General features: G+C 38.0%; 1 protein-coding gene across 3 annotated transcripts in view; it reads left to right on the top strand.

Annotated features, from left to right (window-relative positions):
* AFF2 (ALF transcription elongation factor 2) overlaps positions 1-20,921 on the top strand; it is a 351,494-nt gene that overhangs the window by 69,764 nt on the left and 260,809 nt on the right. For all 3 annotated transcript variants that reach the window (XM_055727794.1, XM_055727793.1, XM_055727795.1), the window contains exon 2: positions 18,794-18,914. In XM_055727794.1, the coding sequence (XP_055583769.1) occupies positions 18,794-18,914 (121 nt within the window). The remainder of the gene's footprint in view (positions 1-18,793; positions 18,915-20,921) is intronic.

The raw sequence follows: 20,921 nt of genomic DNA, 5'->3' as shown, positions 1-20,921 counted from the left end.
GCCATACAATTAAATAAGTTTTTCTCATATTGAGATTCTATTTAGTATAAACAGCAAATGTGAATAACTGAAGATCTTAGTGAGGTCTTCCTACTGACTGTATTGCCAGTGGTTGGTTTGTGCTGAGCGTTTGGGATTCAACAGAAATATGTTGTAAATATGTGCTGCTTTAATGCTGCTCACATTTAAACATGGTACATTGTTAGGATGAAGCTTGAATTATTGAGGAATGAGAATGAATAATCCTTGATAAAAGCAGAATGCTTTAAAAAGTTTAAGCAAATCCTTTGTCCTTCAGGTTATATGACCTGAAAATAAAAATATGCAAAAGGATTTAATAAAACATAGGCTATCCTGTGTGAGAGCTCTCTCAAGGCTTTTCAAGGAGTAAATGGTTACCATTACCAGAGGTAATGTACTTCATTTGCTTTCCTAAGAAGCTACTTTGATATTAAGAGAAACTCCTGAGCTAGGATTGGAATTCAAACTCCTGTAGGAAATTTCATCTTGCACCCTAACGGACCACAGGCTTGTTTGATCGTGCGGGTCAACTGTATTACTGGGCATCAAACTGGCTTTAATAATTTCAGTGTTATTTCTCAATTTATTTTTTAATTTTTTTCTTTTTAGTTTGTGCGACTTCAGTAACTATTTTGAGCTGTTATGTGCTGTGATTGCAGAATAGCTGATGATGTCTCTAATGCCCTACATATATTAATATTTTTCTCTCTCACCAGTTCTGCATTTTAAGTGCAAAATTTTTTTTAAGTGTAAATATGAAACCATACATAGTTCCTTTATTGTAAAACAGCTGTAGTTGGCTCCCTAGAGTACTTCTCTGAGTAGTTTCCCAAGGGAATAGTAGTAGTACATGGGTACAAAGTACAGCTTTGATGGTGCAGAGGTTTCCTTTCCCCCACCCCCTGCTCCTTCTTAATAATGATTCAGTGGAAATACCTGTGTAAAGAAGGTAGTATTTATATGTGTAAGTATGTTTAAAAATAATTTATGCTTGTGTGTTACATTATATATTTTGATGTGGGTTTGATAAATTCTGTCTGTTTGCAACATAAAGCTATAATTTGGCAGTAGGGTCTGATTTAATGTTTGTTGAGGTCAGCAGAGAGCTTCCACTTCATTTTGAAGGGATTTGGTTCTGGTGCACAAAGAGGGAAAGTTGATCCACAAGACTGTTGGGCTGTGCTTGGGATAGAAATAGAAACTGTGGGCTGGAATGTGGTACTTGCTTTTAGGCACCTGGAGGAGGTGATGACCCAATGGAACTAGAAACAAATATGTTCTTGTCATTTTTGCAATTTCAGTTTCCATGTTGTATGAGAAAATTGTGGCCCTCTAAACTCATTGCATAATCAGTAACCATTTTTTCCTATCCTTGTGTTAAAATGCTGCAACAATTTCAGCACAAAAGATACCTCTTCACCTCCTGGGTTTCTCAAGCACTTACATGTATGATTTTTACATGATATGTTTCTTTTAAATTTCCCTCTCTGGTAGCCCATGTGGTGGGAAGTGTAAGCTGGGGGCATTTGGAAACTGGGGCAGTGTAAACACATCTACCCATGTATATCTGCTCTAAAATCTGGCTCAATTTAACCAAAAAACCCTCAGCTAAGATGTCCTCTTTGGTGTTTAACACTAGAGCCTTGTGTTGACAAGTGAAGGTGTGAACACTAGACATAAATATCAGCGCTCCTTCCCTTCTTTTTGGAACTATAAAATGCCATTGTCTTAATGTATAAAATTCTTACGTTTGGCATGGCAGAGTTTCATTTTGAGGCAGGAATATGGGTACTTTTTGTTATAGGCATACATTGATTTCATTTATTTGTAAATGTAAAACAGAGATTGGAATTTCATCAGGTACCATACTCCCTTGGGTTTGTTTAATTGGACTTGCTGTACGCAAAGGACTGACAGGTAAATGCATTAAAGATTCATATTGGACGCTGGTTTCTTAGCTCAAAACAAAAAGTGTTTGATTCCCAGTTTATCATGGTCAAGTAATATATAAGAAAACTTTTAGTTGATGATGAGGGATTACATTCTGACCTGCCTGTTGGCTGGCACTTATCAGTTCCTTAACTGACAATAGGTATACTCCAATATTTCACAATATCTGCTCCTGCACAAATAATAATAGTATTTCCAGTTCTCACAAATTATGATTATCAACCAACCGCTGATGACTGTTCTGTTTTCCTAGTCTTTTCCCTGGAAAGCTTTTTTTTGCTGCCACGGGTCTCTGCATGCTTCCCTACAATCCTGCTGCTCTCCAGTAGGGTTCTGTCAGTGTTTGCTGGATTAGCAGGATAATTTGCTTTCCTGGCATGTTTTACTTGTCCATAGGGACAGGCTGCTCGAAAGAAGAGAGACCTAACCTGGTGCATCAAGATGCAGAAACTAGTAACTATCATTAGTTCTGAGTTCGAACCTCCCGGCGCTGAACTGCACGGTGTTCAAGAATAGTAAGATTGATGTGTCTGTTGCTAGTTTAACATGCCAGCCTAGCCTCCTTCCACACTGAGTTGTAGCGTTATTATCCTTCAGTGACAGATATGTGCAGTGATGGTGATCTTTGACCTGCATAAAATAAGTCAAAGGAACAAAGCAAAACTTCAAAGAACATGAGTGTGCCCAACACTTTCAAGCTTATGAGAACAATATACTGCTAGCGTGAGTATTGCGGAGATTTAATAGTTTCATCTGTACCTAAGCATATTTTTGTAATTAGAAATCAGACAATCTTTTTAATTTTAGAGCTAGTATTTCTTTCTCTTCTTTTTCTTTATTTTTTTTTCATAAATCAATCCTATGCTTTGATTTTCTTTTAACATTTTGCATATCACATCAATTTATCACAAAAATGTATTTTGTGTTGCATATGCAACTAGTAAAGAGCACTTCTGGTCCTGTTTTTGACAGAACAAGTCATTTAAGCCAGCTGCAGTGAAATTTTCCTGATTCAGACTAATGATCAGGAGAGTGATTGCAAATTCCAGAATTTTCTGATGTAGGGAGCCAGCAAACAGCTATAAAACCTAGAGCAAATGCATCCTATAATGTACTTTGTTCATTTATTTCATACCATAAGGATAGTTTTGTTTTAATTATTTATGATAATAAACTTCTGAGTAAAGGCATTCTGCTATATTTTGTAATGATAATGAAACTTGAGTGATGCAGGGCCTCTTCACAGCATCCTGATATTAAACGTGTCTTGCAAACAAAATAAGGAGTTGGTCATATGTTCTTTTAGGGTTTTTTTGCTATTCAAGTAGAGGTTGAAAGCTTGTTTTCTCCTTCTCTCCTGTCTTTCCTTTCCTCTCCAGATGAAACAGGGGCCTAATGCTGTTTCATGTATCAGAAATTCACACTGTTAGAAGGAAGCTTTTAATTAAGGCTCAGTATCCTGCACTTTTTTAATGTATGAGAGCTTGTGGAAAGCATGTGAAAGAACCTTTCTGAATATTCTCTGCAAGCTTACAGGGAGCTTCACAAAATTTGCCTGCCGGCTGTCTTTATTATCATGCTAAGGGGAAAAAAGGAGGAGTCAGAAATACAATTAAAAGTGCCTTTGCAAGTCACCTGTAAAGTCTTTATGTGCAAATTATGGCAGATGCAACTCAGAGGCCCTGCAGTAGTTAATTTCTAGTGGCATTATTTTTTTTTTCCTTTCACTGGTGATCTATTTAAGCAAAAACTATTGAAGCAAAAGGCATTTCCTGGGGAATTAATGATCAGATGGGAGGAGCTGATAACCTAAAGTACAAGTGAGGGCCATCTATTCCAGCCTGTCATTAGTCTCCAGAAAATGCCCTATACAGAGTCACTGATTTACTGGGGTTTTTGTTTTACTATTTGTTGGTTGGTTGTATTGTTTTTTTAAAGTAAAAAGGATAAAGAGCAGTACTAATTTGCTATCTGCATTTTTGATGATGCTCAAATATTATGCTTGTATTTAATCTGTTTTAACCTGATAGACTGATAGGATAACATACTACGCAGTGCTTAACTTGATAAATAATAATGTATGGAGCATTTACCAAGAATTAATGCCTCTCTACTAGCCAGTTGGAGTACTTTAACATTTATTAGTATTATACTAATTTAATAATTATCCTCCTGAGTGATAAAATGAAGTTTTACTGTGCTGATGGTGGCTGTGGTGGTATTACAACTAGAAAGAGACAAACACTATAAATAGAGTTTAATGGTAACACTCAGGTTTTAGCCCTTACAACATGGTGTGGGGTGGGGTATATTTTCTGGTAGGTAGTGCAAATAGAGATGCTGTAATAGTAGCTCCTTACCATTAAAAAGGGAGGTTAATTGGGTTGTCGGTAACGGGACTAAGACATGGGCAATGGGAAGTGGTTCAACTTCTGATGCTGGTTCATCCTGTGGCCATGAGCAAGTCCTTTAATCTCTCCATGCCTCAGTTTCTCAATTTGGAATGCATGTTGCTAATGGCAATTAGCTGCTTACCTAGTGTTTGCACATTGTTCTGAATTAAGACCTGTCAGGAAAGCCTTTGTTCCTTGTTGTTGTTACCATATTTGTAAATATTAACAATGGAAAACAATAAGCAATTTATCTGATGAATCACAGGTTCTTGTCATTCGGTGTGGCAGGCAGTCCCATTGTCTCCCTTTGATGATTTCTGTGGACGTTATGAGGTGGAGGCATGTAAAATGTTAAATCTTGTAGATCAGATCTGGCTACAAAATCCTATTTAGACTAATGCTTTGATGTGATTGTGCTGTAATCCAGTGAATTAACAGGACTGTTTTTAAAAAGTGGGCAAACTATATTTTATTCAAGGAAACACTTGGCCGGAATCTGTGCAGAATTGAAGAATGTAGTTGGTATGATTTCCCCAGGAGGGTTCATCCTTGACAAGTTGCCCTGGCAGAAACTCGTGAGACCAGTAAATATTGATAGACCTGTTCTCCATAATGGCAAGCTGAGGTATGGAGGGACCATGGCTGTTTCTGTTCAGGTAGTGAAACATGGACACAGGAGAAAAGAATCCAAGGAGTCATATAAGAAAATGCTTTTATGTTCATAAAGTATATTCCTCCTGATATTGATTTGGTACAATACTATTTAAAAGAACATAAAGCTGTAGTTCTGTCTTCTGACTACTGCTTAATGTGGTTAATACCTGGCCTGCAATGGTGAAGAGATCCACACGGCCATGGCTAGATGACCTTCTTGAAGCTGAATTTATTAATTAAGATAATATGTAAAGGTAGATGTGAAATGTGGCTATGCGCGTGCAGTCTCAGGTCTCCTGGTGAATGATATGCACATTTCTGTGGAGCGGGGAGAGTGCAGGGCACTGTGCTCTCCTGGCTGACGTGCTGAAAAGCCGCATTTGGCCATGGCTGAGTGGTGCCGGGGGCGTTGGCTGGTGGCTCCTGGTGTGCAGGGAGGCAGCCTGGGACCTCCTCTTCTGAGGGTGGGGGCTGTGCTGGCCAGGGAGATGAGCTGCCTTAGAGCAAAGGCTGACCCTTCCTGTTGGAACTTTTTACTTGATGTTTAACTTAATGTTGGGCTTAGGCTTAGTTCATTTTGCTCCTTCCATCAGCTCTTTTAGGATGTGTTGGCTGATGTGGGCATTTGTGGCTCGGAAGGCCAGGCTAGATCTGTCCAAGCACTTGGTTTTCTCTCTCAAGCTTGTCTTAACCATAGGTGGGTGTTCTGTGGTTATAAAACCCACTCTATGGGATTGTTTGCTTGAACAGATGTTACATTGGCTTTAGAGCTGTAATTATTCTGTATTTATGTCTAGTTGCTTGAAACTGGTGTTTAAAGAATGACAGGTTCTGGGGTAATACAGAAATGTGTGTGTGGGGGGGGTGCATTGAATTACCTACAGCATGTTATATTAATGTGAGGAGAACAATCCACATTGTAAAAATCAGAGAATCCTTCCTAGACTGACAGTAATATATACTTTTTTTTTAGGCTTTCAGTGTAGCAATGCAAGACTTTCAAGTGGAAAATTGTTAATTTACGATAATGAATTGAAATGTGAAAAAACAAATATTTAGTTAATTGCCTCATAAATCTGTCTGTTACTATCAGTGGAATTAAATTGATAAACAGTTCTTTAAAATTAATTTCCACATGGCAATGTGCAGATTTTATTTTATTTTATTCAAACCCCATTAGGTATTTGTATGAAAGAAAACATAAATTCGTATTTCTGTCACATTAAAGAGTGTGTGTGACAAAACACACATTTCCTACCGTGGGTACTGAGGTTTTAATACATGTGGCATAATGAGGAGAGCTCAATGTTAGTGATTTTCAAAGGCAATACCAACTGAAAAGTGGAAGTACATCACACTTTCCTGACTGTTCATGTTGCTTTACTGTCAGTACAGCTTAATTGGGAGACTGGGAGTCCTTTTGCTGTTGGGGTCAGAGGACCATGGGCATGATGCTTGAAGGTCACATGTGGTTTTGGGCAGTTGCCAGTACTAAAAGTGCTTCAAGAGGCTAAGGGGAAGATGGGCTCTCCCAGGGGGACTATGAAGCTTATTTCTGGTCACTGCCGGGATGGGAGTTCCTGGTAAGAGGACAGGGTCGGTGTTTTATGTTACTGGGCCTGTATTACCTCTGTAGCCAGAACTTTTCCTAATTTCAAGCCTGCTGCAGTAGTACCTGCGGACCTTTGGTATGAAAGGAGGTGGGAAGCTGAGTGCTCTTGTACTTTAATCACCTAATGACATTATGTCCTGTGCAGTATCAGTTTGTCAAAGTAAGTGGGGCACTACACAAAATTAGATCATTTGATACACTCCATCCTTCCAGCAAACGTAATAAGAATATCCTTGGTGACCTCTCTCAGTGACATTCAGCAGGAGAAAACTTGTCTTGTGGTGTATGACCCAATGTTCTGGAAATGCACATAAAGATAAATCCTTCTTGCTGTATGGAACTGTTAGACAGTCTTAAATTTCATCTTGATGGTTATCATGTCGGAGTTCAGTGGTGGATGAATGGTTGCAAGTTACAGCTGGTCTTATGGTGAAGTTTAACTTCTGCAAGTTGGGAGTCCTCAGTTTGCTTCCACCAGTCATCTTGTACTTTTGAAATGACCATCAAGAATGCACTTAAACTTTCATTCTCTCAGTTGTTTTGCTTGACAGTAGTTGCTCCTTCCCAGAGGTGTAATCAGGCATGACTAGCTCTGATTTGTAGAGCTTTGAGATTCCCCCAAAGAAGCCAGCTAGAGGGAAAAAATTTTAGTTGTAAGTGACCTATAAGACTTCAGAGGAAGAAGGTTGCAAACACATTTTTCATATAGCTTTTATGATACTTTAATAATCAAAAGAAGAAATGTAATGTTTAATATTTAAACAAAATTGCATTCACTTTCTTCTCATGTTAAATGAGTATTAAAGCAGGATGGACGGTAGTTTACATATTTTTACACTAGACTATTTTATTATTAAATACTGAAATGTGCTGGAGTTGGCCAGCCTCCAATGAATATGACTCAACTTTACATTTCATTTTAATATTTGCATGTTACATGGTATAATATTTTAGTAGACAAGTGGTTGATGGTAGGGAATTTAAAAAGGATGCGCTTTTATTAAATAACACATTGTGTTCGTGTTATGAGAATGATATTAATTTGCTAATTGACAGCAGAAGGGACAAAAATATAAAGGGTGTGAAGTGTAAATAACTAATAGTCAGGATGCAGTAATCCATGTGTCTGGTATTGAAAATGCATGGTACAGTTAGTGTCATGGGATGTGCGCCTGAGATTCTCCAAAGACTGAAGGGCACAGGAGCTTCCTTTTTGCTTGTAGTAGGTCTAGGTGCTCCCCAAAAATGCATGTAAATTCTCTTCTCACATATTCAATAAAATACAAACAATCTTGTTAAATCAATCAGGTTTTCAGACTGACATGAGTGCTAAACCTAGTTTGAGATAAGACAGTAATTCTGAGAAAGATTGTGAAACTCCTTGACACAGAGTATTCTGTTTGAGTACATTCTTTGGAGAAAAGTCTTCTAGAGATGTTAAATGCAAAGATACCAAGTCCTTTGTACTTAACACGTAGCTTCATGTGCCAAAAATTTCTCAGGGCAATGTCAGTATTTTGGGGAGCACTTTGCTGTGTTCCTAGGGGCTCTACTGGGCATTTGCTGTTGGCTGTTGTCAGAAGCAGGGTGGGTTAAACAGAGCTTTGGTCTTACTTTATTCTGGGAATTTGGCCTTAAATGGCTGTGTTTTCTTCATTGTGAGATTTCTGTCATTCATGAAGTCAGTTATACACGTGAGATTTCAACCACAGTCAAAACGTAATTGGGGAAATGGATACACATTCTGTTTGGCTCTGGAAACTGCAGTACTGGAATCATTTGCATCACACCCACTTTAAAAATTCAAATAATTTCAGATACGAGGTTGTAGTTCTGACCAGTCTAAATAAGATTGTTTATGATTTCACTCTGTCTAAAGAAGTGGAATTATTTTACAATTTTGTTTTTAAGTCCTCATTTTTAGCTTTTAAATCCCAGGGCACATTTCAGACTTGTGTCAGTAACATGCCATATCCCTAAAAGCACAGCATTCCCATGTTGAGTTAAATTTAAGGGTGGTGTTTCTCCAGGGAGCATGGTACATTTGCTTTACATTTTCTCAGTGACAAGGTCTGTGATCCGCTGGCTGGTGTGTGTGTCTACTTACTGTGGGATAGTTGATTATTCCCCAGTCAGTTGGTTGATATGTCATGCGTACAATCCATAACATCACTAAAAAAAGAAGAAAATTGCCTGTAAGCTCAAAGTGGTAATGGGCTGTGGGACAGACTGGGAAGCTTATTTGGTATTTCACTTTTGAAAAAAATATCAACTCCTAAATTTAATTTAATTTGCATTTGTCAACCAGGAAATCTATGCAGTCAATATCTGTTGTAAATAATGACCATAGAAGCTCTGGCATGTGCTGGTTTGTACTCAAGACCTTTTAAACTCTTGGCAGCGGATAAAAAGTTTCTGTTAGCATGAGGCATATAACAAAAAAGCTAGTTTATACCAGTTAAGTTGCTGCTGCTTAGAGCTGGCTGTGTTGAGACCTGGTGTTTTTGTCATTATTATATGGCTAAGTCCCATCCAACCTTCATTGAATTCACTGGGAAAACTGCCAGTAGCATCAGTTGAAGTTGAACTACACCCTTAGAGAGGATGTAAACCTCAGCAATGCTGATGAACTTTGGGCTGCTTTGGTTAGATTATTTTGTCATACTTTATACTCTGTTTATAAGTGAGGAATAAACATTACATGTTTGCTGAAGACGTGAGCAGTATTTGTTATAGATTGTCTTCCTCACTAGAAGCCAGTGATGGTGATGATCCATTGATCTCCTGACTCTGAATCTTTTTACGGAAAAAGTACAAAACATTATTTTTCTTCCCTAAGTTGTGTGTAACAGGCACCTTGTTGCTATGTGGCTTTTTAAGGTGTAGTGGAAGAAGACGTAAAATTTGGAGTTTGAAGCGTTCTAGGTTCTTTCCAAACTGATGAGCATTAAGTCTCATGAGGCTACAAAATCACTGCATCTCCTGCAATTTGCTAGTGCAAATATTTCACAACAGCACTGAAAAGCAGATGCATGTATACTTGAATTTGATATGAGATCACCTTGCATTTATTTGATCATCTCTTTCCTTTCTAGTAGATATTGCTACAACAAATGGAGGCAATTATATAGGGTTGCAATGGAGAGAAGAAAAGTTTATTTAGAAGGTAATTTCTCTAGCCAAATAATGTCCTAAATAACAATCAATTAAATTATATTAGACTTATGGTACTATTTTTCTGTGCATTGGGGTCTCTGAATCAGTCTGTATGTGTGCATTTCTCCTTCAATCTAAAATTGATGAATGAAATAGTCATCCTACTGAATTCTTGGGTTTCCCGTGATGGTATTCTTCAGCACACGTAAAATTTAAGAACATTGGTTAAAGAGCTGCACAGCATGTGAAAATGCTCAAGGGAGTAGAGGTGCCTGTTAGTAAATGAATGCATTTATTAGAGCTGTAGGAGTAGCATGGAAGCACTTCTGTGATAAAATACTCAAGCAGTTGAGTCTGCTGATTCATCTGTATCCAAAACGTTGTGTTAATCAATGAGTGTTTTGTAAAGTTTTTTAAAAGGCTAGATTTATTTCTGTTAACTATTGCATATCATTACCAATATTTTAAGAAAATACAATGTGCAGACTATTTCTAAGAAAGCATCCTACAGGTGCCCAGGAGAGTTTGGAGTAGCAATAGTAAAGAAAAAAATTAATCATAAATATGAAAAAAAAGTAAAGATAAAAGTAGAGCTCCAAAGTGGTTTTCAGCTCAGATGTAATAATACAATCTCTACACATTAAGTGATAATAAATTAAAGAATTTTTGTTTCCATATATTAACATACATTTTAACCTTTGAAAATGGTATGTGTACGAATGGAAATTTGGACACTCAAGAAATTTTTCATAATTTGAGGTATCCAGGTGAAGGAAAAATAGACTGTAACAGGCATTGTCAGAAGATCTTTAATTACATCAAATTACTGTTATGCCTTGGGGGTAATATATGTACAAATGTACACTCTGTAGAGGTACTGTGCCATGTTTGTTGTTGATGTGTACAAGGAATAATGCAGAGTATGCAACTAAACACAGCTATATTAATCTGTAACACATTAATACATAGAATGCTGGTGCTGATAGGCATGTGAAGTGTGATGGTAACTACGGAGCTGTTAGGAGATATGTTATGAAACATGTTTGAATTATAGTACGTACTTTGGCAAAAACTTAATGGCTTCATTGCCATCAGTGAATTTTGAAGAAACTTCATATCCCAGGAGAGATCAACAGAATTAAAACAACCAACCAAACAAAACTGTCATATCCCGTATAACTCATAAGGGCAATGACATTGGGAATTTAGGTTGAACCTCCTTCCTTATTCAACCCTCTTTAAGTAATTAGAGTCCCCTTACAGTCACAGCACATTACCCTCTAATAAAGCTTCCTAATCCAACTCCTGTGCCCTGAGTGTAATTCATTTGGTGACAAAAAAGCTCATAAATATCTCATTTATGTAAGTTTGTTACAGTTTGTCAGTGGCTTAGTGTAACTCATAACTAGAATACTGGATTCCAGGTGTTTCTGGGAAGTCGATATCAATGCCTTGATGTGCATTAATTTATTATAAGAAAAAATTACAACAAAAATAACCCCATAGTGTTATCTTAACTAGCTCCCTTATGTATCAGATGTTTACTCTATAGAAATAGCACGTGTTGGAAAGTTGTGACTGATGTTCTAACAACTATTTGTCTTTTAATGTCGTTTTGGAGCTGTGGTTATAACCATTTTTCTCTCTAGTTGTTTGGTTTTTTTTTTTTTATTCCCTTCCTCTTTTCCTTCAGTTTTGCTTTTGTTTCTCACACTGCAAATTTGAACTGACAAGAAGACTGTAATAGGAATCCAAAACATACCTTGAACACATATTGTTAAACAAATTACAATTGTTGATGTCATTTACACGTGTTGCCTTTCAAAGGTTGAACGTGTTCATTTAATTTGCTTTTTAAATATCCATAACAGTGTCCCCAAGCATTTTAATAAAACAGAAACAGTTAATTATTGCCGAATAAGGATATCCAAATATAGTGGTCTGCAGCTTGCATTTAAATATTTCTGACAGCACTTCTCTCTTGAAGAGAAAATTGTGTAAATTGCCAGTTATTATAATTTTTAATAAATAAGTCTTATCGTGGCTCTGTTTCTGTCTTTCTTTCCTATCCCTCTGCAATGCTGTTCAACAACCATACTTTCAGTGGGACCGTTTCTATTACAGAGTGATTGAGCTCTGATTTACACATCAATTACCCAACTTCATGGAGATTTTCATGCTCCTGTAGTTGACATCAATGAAGCATAACTGCGTAAGCGCTTTATTTCATCCCAGTTTTTGATAACTCAGACTGATAACTAATCATATTGAAAGACAATGTGCTATGATATAGGAAACAATAAATGCTCCCCTTTGAAACCTCATCTATTCTTTATACCCTTACTATTCAGGAGCTTATCTTTGTCATCCATTCCCCCAGAATCGTTCCTTCAAAATTCACATTAAGGAAAGGTTTGGGGCTACATAATACCAAAAAGAGGAGAAAATTGAGTGAAAATAACATTTTCTAGGTAGTCGGGGTGGGGGATGGGCAGCGGGAATAACTAGGAAGAATGAAGAGTATGACAAATATAAGCCAAACCCTTAGCCTCCTAGCTTAAATTTCCATAAATTGCCCAGGGGTCTCTTGGGTGTTATTTTGTTCAGAGGCTTTAATCTTCTGTATTCTCTATCAAACGTGCTACAGGAATGGCATTGTTTTTAATGCAAATTAAGAGATTTAGCTCATGTGGATAGATAACCAGTGACCATCTCAAGTGTTTCTCTACAGAACTGTTGAACATCAAAGACAGAATATTCTATATTTTAAAATAAATCATTTATCTTGAAGTGCAGTGATAGATACATTCCATGCTAGATACTTTCAGTTACTATTCATGCTATGAAGAACACAACATTAAAGTAAATGTTAAATATGAAAGACAGTGAGAAGTTGCAAAGCTGTTCTATCGTGGCTTGATTGGTCTCTGTCAAGTAGTAAAATTACCAGGATAAAGATGCAAGTTCAATAATGATAAACAGAGGAAGAGGAATTCTGCTGTTTTAACTGTGCTACTTCTTACGATGTTTATCATTAAGTGAAACAAAGACTTCAGATGAGGGGGAAGTTATGTTAAGTTGACCATATTTTTGCTTAAATAGAGGTTCTGAAATTTCCTTCATTTAACGAATTTTAAAACTTGCAACGACATTTAAAACCCTGAGACTGCTTTTTTTTTTTTTTTTTTTTCCTTCATTTGAAATAAATGTACTGAAATACCAGAGTGTATACTGAGAGAAGCTGAATATACCAAGGAAGCCTGTTCTCCTTCCCTTGTACAGTATTGTGGTACTTTCACATGAATTGAATGGACTTACGGTGAGGTAAATCTGGAGCTATGAAGAGGTGAATACCCATTGTAATGTATTTGATGGAAGTAGTCTTTTACCTAGTTTGATTATCAGGTGAAATGCTTTTTGCTTTATGTTTTCACTCACATGGAAAAAGAATTGCCCTGGTGTGGAAAAGCAAGCATGTATGGTAAGCATGGGAGTATTGTCATTGACCTGAGTTGGATTTCTCATGTAAGTCAAAATTTGTTCATGAGTGAGTGTTGATTTGGGATGTTTAATACCTTGTGCAAGCATAGGAGTTAGTTTTTCAGGAAGCCTAGTTTCCGAGTTTACTTCACCAACTTCCTGAGTGCTTCTGGTGGAGCAATAATTGTGTCCCAAAGTCAGAACTATGAAGAAATAACCTTGGGAAAGGACTTTCAGTTCTCAAATTTATATCATTTTATATCCACTGTGTCTTAGTTTAGAAGCTTGTGTTTGTTTATTGTTTCCACAAATGACAAACATTTCCGTTTGAGAACTTCTTTCATCATTTAGGCATATTTGATATTTTAAGGAGGGTGGAACTAGTACAGGGGCATATTTAATTTGTTCATAGTGTGCATTTTTGTGAATTCAGACATGTTATTGAGAACAGCAACTACTTCTTCCCTAAGTTGTGGATAAATGCTGGTTTTCTTGAATTTTGTTCATTTATCCTTGTGGATGTAGTCTGTTGCTATTCTAAAGCCTCTTTACTCAAGCTTTTTTATTGATTCTTTCCCTATCGGGCTTTTGTTGTTTTGACTGAATCAACAGAGCAGTGTTCTGTTCTCATTCATGATTCTTCCGCAGCATTAGGTGTTTGATCATTTTCTTCATATCACAGCGACTACTCCTTCAAACTTGCCTGGTCTGACTTCTTTCTTCTACTCTTTCTCCTGTCTTTCAGGCTTTTGTCTGCCTTGCCTAGTCTTCCATGCTTTGGGAGACTACTTGTGTGGCTTTGGTTAGCGCGTCTTTGAAAATAAACCCCAAATGCTAGGTCTTAGCTTTTAGCTGTTGGTCTTATTTCATCAACTTTCCTTTAACTTTTCCCTCTAACCTCTTGCTCTGTTGCAGTCTGCCCTAAAAGATTTTTTCTTTTCCCTCTAGATCTTTTGCACCACATCTTCTCACTTTCACCACAAACGATTGCACTGTCCTTCCCAATGCCCCAAACTTCATTCTTCTCCTAGTTCTCCTTTTTGTAGACAGTTCGTGTCTGACTTCCATCTCTTATCACCAGATCTGCATTTTTAGCTTCCAACCCAAAACCTGCATGCATGCCTGTTATCTTTTGCCTTGATATAACTTCCTTCTGCCTTAGCCATCTTCTCCCCTTCTCCCTTTTCTGCTTGTTCCAGGTTGTCCCCACAGCCATCCTGGGCTGCAGCGGGTGTGAAGGGTGCAGCTCCATGGACCTCGCTGACACTCTGCAGATTCAGACGGGCCAAGCACCTGGCCCGACACAGTGCATCTGTTGACTGCTGTCCCTTAGGGTGTCTGTAGCTGAGAGGAGTGATAAATGGACGTGTGCTGGTCTGATTGTAAAGGATTAAGTATCAAAATGCACTTGCAGCCTGCCTTAATGTTAAACATACCAAAACAATAATACAGTTATGGTTATTATTTTCTGCAAGATCCAGCATGCTGGTAATTTGTACATCAGTGGTCTCGTGTCCTCTTATAGCATTCTTACGGCTCACCATTCCTGATCTTTTCAGATCTATGTACAGACTTCGCCATTCAAATTCCATTAGTAAGTGTTACAAAACAATAAAGCTCATGTATTTCAACTACATTGTCACTAAATAGCTGTGTCTAGGGAACTGGTCCTCTTGGATACAGTGCATATCATGGCCTGCAGCTATTTTCTTCTAAGACATTTTTTTAAGATGTTTGTAGAAGTCTGTAATTGTGATTTCTTACTCTCCTAGCTTTAGAGGAGTCATGAAGCTTTTTTTTTCATACTTAATGAGACAGATTGAACTCTGGTCTTCCTCATGGTATCTGACTATGGTTTTCACTGACACCTTCACTGCTAATCACATATCTGTATTTCACAGAACATTAGTTAAGCTGAATATTAAACATAAGTCCCAGAGAATGCATTGTGGCTGCATTAAGTGTTTCTGGAGAGCTTCCCATTAGGTTCTCAGTGCACTGCAGCCTTAAGATCTAATCAGCATCCCTCTTTGCATTACAAGGAACCCAAAGAAGTTGTTATCCTGATCTGTGTATGATCTTACAATATTTGACTTTCCATAGCAACAATCAGCACCCTGTCAAGCACTCCCATAGCAAAAGTACGTTTGCAGAGAAATAAACCAAGTAATTGACCTGACAGGATGAGCAACCACTTCCTTTTGAATAGATACTTGGTACTCTTAAATCACCATGTGACTGTGTAAGTGGAAAGTTCAAAATGAACCTTTTTTTTTCTTTCTTTTTTTTTTTTTTTCTTCACAGACAATATATGAGAGAGAGATTTGGATTGAAGCAGAGGTAGCAATTCACTTAGGGCTTTGCTTGTGTTGTAAAATGTATGCTCACAATTTGGTAGTCTGTAAACACCATTGGGGTCCAGGGCATGAGATGTGCCTTCGTGCTCACCTCTTGGGTGCCATGGAATAGATATCTTTCATAAACACATGCACTAAAGAGAAAGACTTCATTATATTGCATCGGAAAATACTGGTTTTCCAAGCTTTTGCTATTAACATTGTAAATGCTGTCTTAGCTTAAGTTAATGACTTTTAAAGTGATTATGCCACTTTGAATTACTGCTGTTTTCATAATTTTTGAATTTGTGGTTTTGTAATGTGTCACAAAACATATCTAAGTAGTCTTAGAGCCTTTGCTGCTTTTTTTCAAATAGGATATGGCATAATGCTTCACTTGGTTACCTAAGCACTTTGCATGCCTAAGACCAAAGCCAGCTTTTAAATAACAAAATGCTAGAACCACATGTGAAGGGTGAGGTCTGTGCTGTAATCTGTGATTCTGTGATCTGGTTGTTCAGTGGCCAAATTCAGTTTGATTTGAATGGGTCCAGGATTTCATGCTGAAACTCCAGGCCAAGGTTGCCATTGGGAAGCTGTAAAACACAGTTCTAACTTTCATGAATAATTCTTTCTGAAGTGAATGCTGGCAGTGTCTGGGATAGTACTGCTACCATAAGCAGAGATTACTTATGCAGGATATAAAACCCTGTTTACACTAGATCCACTTTGCTGGCCTTGGGACTGGGTTTATAACTTCAGAATGATCTGATTGTGCTGCAAGAGTCACACAGTCTATGGGTCAAACTGCTAAAGAAATCGCTGGAAATATCTCCCATGAATGGGGTGTTCCTACTGCTCCTGGGATGGGTTATTCTTGGGCTAAACCAGCCCCTTACTCCAGAAGAGTTGTGGGGAGAGATAAAATCAACCTTGTCCTCATCTTTGTGTACCAATTTGGGAAACAGTTTGTACTTACTCCCATACCTGTGGATTTTAATCTTTATTTAGGACATGAAAGGAAGGGGGAGTTGTGCTCCCCTTCACATTTTAGTGAACAGATCATTTGTGGTTTGCATTATTGTGTCAGCAACATGCTCATGCGTAGTATAGTAAAGTGACTGTTGCTTACAATAATTTCCCTTCTGTCTCCGTCAGGAAACCACCAAATAGTACTTCAGCTTCTGCAAAAATACTAAGAAGGTTATAACAATGTCCTGGAGATTGTTCTTGGTGCCAGTGATGTCACTACATCAGGAGGTGTTATAAATAAATAAATAAATCCCCCCCCCCCCCCCCCCTCCAGCCTTCTAACATGTAAAAGAATTCAGCATTTTTTCAGCCTTCTAACATGTGAATGGAAATCATTCAGCTCAGCCTATGCATGTGGCTTTGCATTCGGTTTACAAGCCATACTCAAGCCTTGTTCAATCCAAGCCTGAATGATCCTGAATTGCTTTAACCAATTATGAATTCATAGTTTTTATTTAGAAATCTCATTGTGTCATTAGTCTCCTCCCTCTTTTTACCTTTTTTTTTTTTCTTTCTTTCTTTCCTTCTTTTTCTTTCCTTCCCTGTACAAAAACAAGTATATGAGCGTAAGGATACACGGAGTCATCAGGCAACAGACATATGCTTTCCTGTGCTCTCTGCAGGGCTTGCAGGTTGAAACACAACCTGCCTGAATCATAAGAACTTTAATTGAGTAGATAAAGAGGTCCTCATAATTATAAACTGCAGTAGGTATAACAAGAGGCTAAATACATAGCAGTGGTTTTAATTAGCTGGTGCTTCAAATTAGTAATTGTGGTTTCACTCAGAAATCAGTGACTTTATACACTGTTAAAGCCTCATCACTGTGCAGTTCATTCCTCATTATATCTCTCGGTGTGAAGCTTTCAATACAACATCATGCTGAGCTAAAAAGGCAAAAGTTGTAGATATTTGGTTATCTTCCAAGTGCAGTGGAGCTCTATGGAGACTTAATTCATTCTCACCAGAGACAGGAGAATTAACTGTTCTTTGTTACATATGTAATATGTATGTATGCTTCTATGTATGCATTTGTACATAGAGGGGGGTGTATGGCTGTGTGCATGCATGTCCAGAATCTTATCAGGGCAATACTGCTTACAACAGATAACATCAGTACATATACTGAATCTGCTGTTCAAATTGTCGTCTGGAATTTGGTAGCTAATTAACTGACACAAAACAGGGCCAAAAGCCTCATAACAAATCAAATATAGGTTGAAAGCACAGAAGTGTCCCTTAACGCTTGTCACATAAGAGGTTGTCAGTGCAAGTTGAAGCATGCATCTTTTCCTTTCCTCTTTCAGTTCCTATTTTTCCCCCTCCTTCAGGGTTTTAGTTGTATCTTTTCCCTCGGAGGAGCAGGACGTATTTTGCAAAGGCAAGAGACCAAGTACGTCAGTGCTATTCAGGGGAGAAGTGAATGTGGTCTCTCAGTTTGTCATCTAGGTCTGGCAGGTGCACAAAGTAAGCTGACATACAGATAAGTGCCACTCGCCATCACTACACTGAGGTGCTAGATGCTTTTCTGTTTGTTTGTTTGTAGAAATGTCTGATACTGGAATCAACTATCCTAAAGTCCCTTCTGGGAGCCTGCTACAAAAAGACTTTTTAAAACTCCCTTGACACCCACAAATGAAGCCATACATAGATTTTAACAAGTACACGGGACAGAATTAGGTGGTCTAAATTGCATGAGGCTGAACTGGAGCATTGGGATGGATGGTTATCATTTAAATGGATTTGAAGATGTTGCTGTGCTTCCTTGAATTCACATTTGCTTTCTCTGCACCGACACTTTCTTTGTGAGCATACGTGCATGCGTTAGTCCGTGTGTGGCATGTATTTTACAGACTGTTCATACAAATATGTCAAAATGTATTTTATTGTTCTGCATAATGCTCTGTTAATTTGAAAAGAACTTTTTTGTCTGTTTTCATTTTAAAGTGGACTGACTGACTGTCCTACTGCCCAATTTCACATAGTATTGTGGTACCCAATTTACATTTGGGAAAATTTTTCAGTGGCTGCTTCTTTCTTTCAGAATTGTCCTCAGGAGTTGCATTGTTTCTGATGTTTTGCTGCTCTTTACTGTAATGAACATGTAGCTACATTATGGAGAAAGTAACGTGGTCTTTTTTTGTCTTTGTCTTCTTCAGTCACTATGAGCAAGACCGGAGTGCGCTTAAGCGGAAAGAGTGGGAGAGAAGAAACCAGGAAGTCCAGCAAGATGAAGATCTCTTTGCTTCAGGTTTTAACCTCTTTGGGGAACCCTACAAGGTAAATTGCATTGTTATGCTTTAGATTTGCAAATGTCCTTTGCCTAAATGCATTTTGCAAACACAAATAGAGCTCATCACCTCTAAGAAATGAAAATATTGCATCTGCTTTGGTACTTGCACTCTTCAATACACTGATTATCCAAATCAGCATTGATAGAATCTGGAATTCTGGTTACAATCCAGTTCAAGATTTTTTCCTCTAAACACACAGCAAAGTCATGCCACGGGATTATGTGCAGCTGATATCTCTAGAAGTGGGTTCGCACCTACACAGCTACCACTTACTCCTTTTATTTTTAAGAAGAAAATATACCTGAGTTGTTAAAACTGATGCCCTCTCTACAGATAATGAGTCCATAAGCTTTCTTGTGCCATCATAACCATCCAAAGAAGTCTTTTGGGAGACTGTCTTGAATCTTTGGGGAACATAACAAGGGTATGAAAGGGACTTAATGACAAGTCTTGTTCTCTCTAAGGAGCTTTGCTGCCTGAGATTTTCATCACCAAGGGATGTCCCCCTTTATGATTTCTGCTGCTTTGATTTTCACTAAGACATTCCCTGCAGAATTCATCAGAATGTAAATTTCCGTACCTCTCTCTCCTCCCAATCAGTGCCATCTATTGAAAGGCCACCACTTCATCTTTCCATTTTACATTGATAGCAGCTATAGGGAGGATGAGGGCTCTTTGAAAATCGCCCAAAAAGGAGGAGGAAAGACTAGCATTATTATCAAATGGTGTCTAGTAATTATAGACTGGGAGAGTGTGATGGATACACTTGACTCCTAGCTGTACTTTGGTTCAGGCTGACTAAGGAGCAACAGGCCTCATGTCCTCGGGATGAACTTGCAAGCTGGAAAGCTCCTGGCTCACCTACAAGGGAGTGAAGGTGTCTTGAAAAATATTTTGAAAGCTGGTTTCGAAACCCAGAAGTGCAAGATAACCGAAGTACAGTCAAGATATCAGAGCTAAAATGAAGACATCTATCTTGTCTGTATTATTGACTAGCAGCCAACTACTTCACCCTATAAATATTACCATTAGGGTGGGCCCAGTTTGGGCTCTCCCTGAACTGCAGCTGGACTGCACGCCAGGTAACTCTGCCCTTGAGTGGAGACACCTCTCAAGGGTAGAGATTCCTTACCTGAGAATAAGAGATCCGTCCTTACCCAGGGAAGAGAGATACCTTCCCTTATTGTGGCAGATCCTTGGTAAGTGACTGATAGCATGCTGAATTAATACTATGAAACATTACTAATCCATGTAGCTACTCAATATTATAGTAAATATGGTATGGATAATTCTATTAGACATAACCCATTGAGCAGGTCTGAGACTAAGATTGGATACAGTCGCACCTAGGCTCCAAAAGGTGTTTAGAGAGCAAGGGGGTCCACTCTGAACCGCATGACTCAATGACAGGGTCCTCCTCCCTCTGCATCTTCCTTCTCTGTGTGAATCATTGTAACTCGATTTTCCTTTGTATGTTTCTTCTATGCAGTAATTAATTAGGGGAACCTTGCCATCAAACTTATTGAACCTTGTCAAACCACTGTTAAACTGTGTTAAATGCCATCCAACTTATTGAACTCTGTCAAATTATTATTTTACCTCAGTAAAACATACTGCTCCTTTTCTTTTGTACAAAGTGCATTTCACTCATCTGTGACAGAGACTTATTCAGCCAAATAAGTCTATGCACTAGGACAGTTTGTTTGTGGGGTCTTTTGTTTTGTTTTTATAAAAGCCTAATCAATGCACTATTTCTGAACCGCATTTTAGCACTTTATTTAGGGGATTAATAACATACTATGAACTGATTTTGTTGAGACTTCCTGCAGGTTGTGCAAACGTTTTTGTCCATGTAAGTGGTCATTTGGATTTCAGTAGGTAGACCGATACGCAAATCACTGCAAAATTTTGTGTCAGGAACTAAAAATACAGCCTGTCAGTATCTATTGTACCATAAGAATGATAGTATGTGATTTTACATCTGTTTAGTGTG

Source organism: Falco cherrug, chromosome 15 (assembly GCF_023634085.1).
Source record: "Falco cherrug isolate bFalChe1 chromosome 15, bFalChe1.pri, whole genome shotgun sequence".
Classification (NCBI taxonomy): domain Eukaryota; kingdom Metazoa; phylum Chordata; class Aves; order Falconiformes; family Falconidae; genus Falco; species Falco cherrug.
The sequence above is the reverse complement of the archived record's forward strand: the minus strand, read 5'-3'. Positions and strand labels throughout refer to the sequence as shown.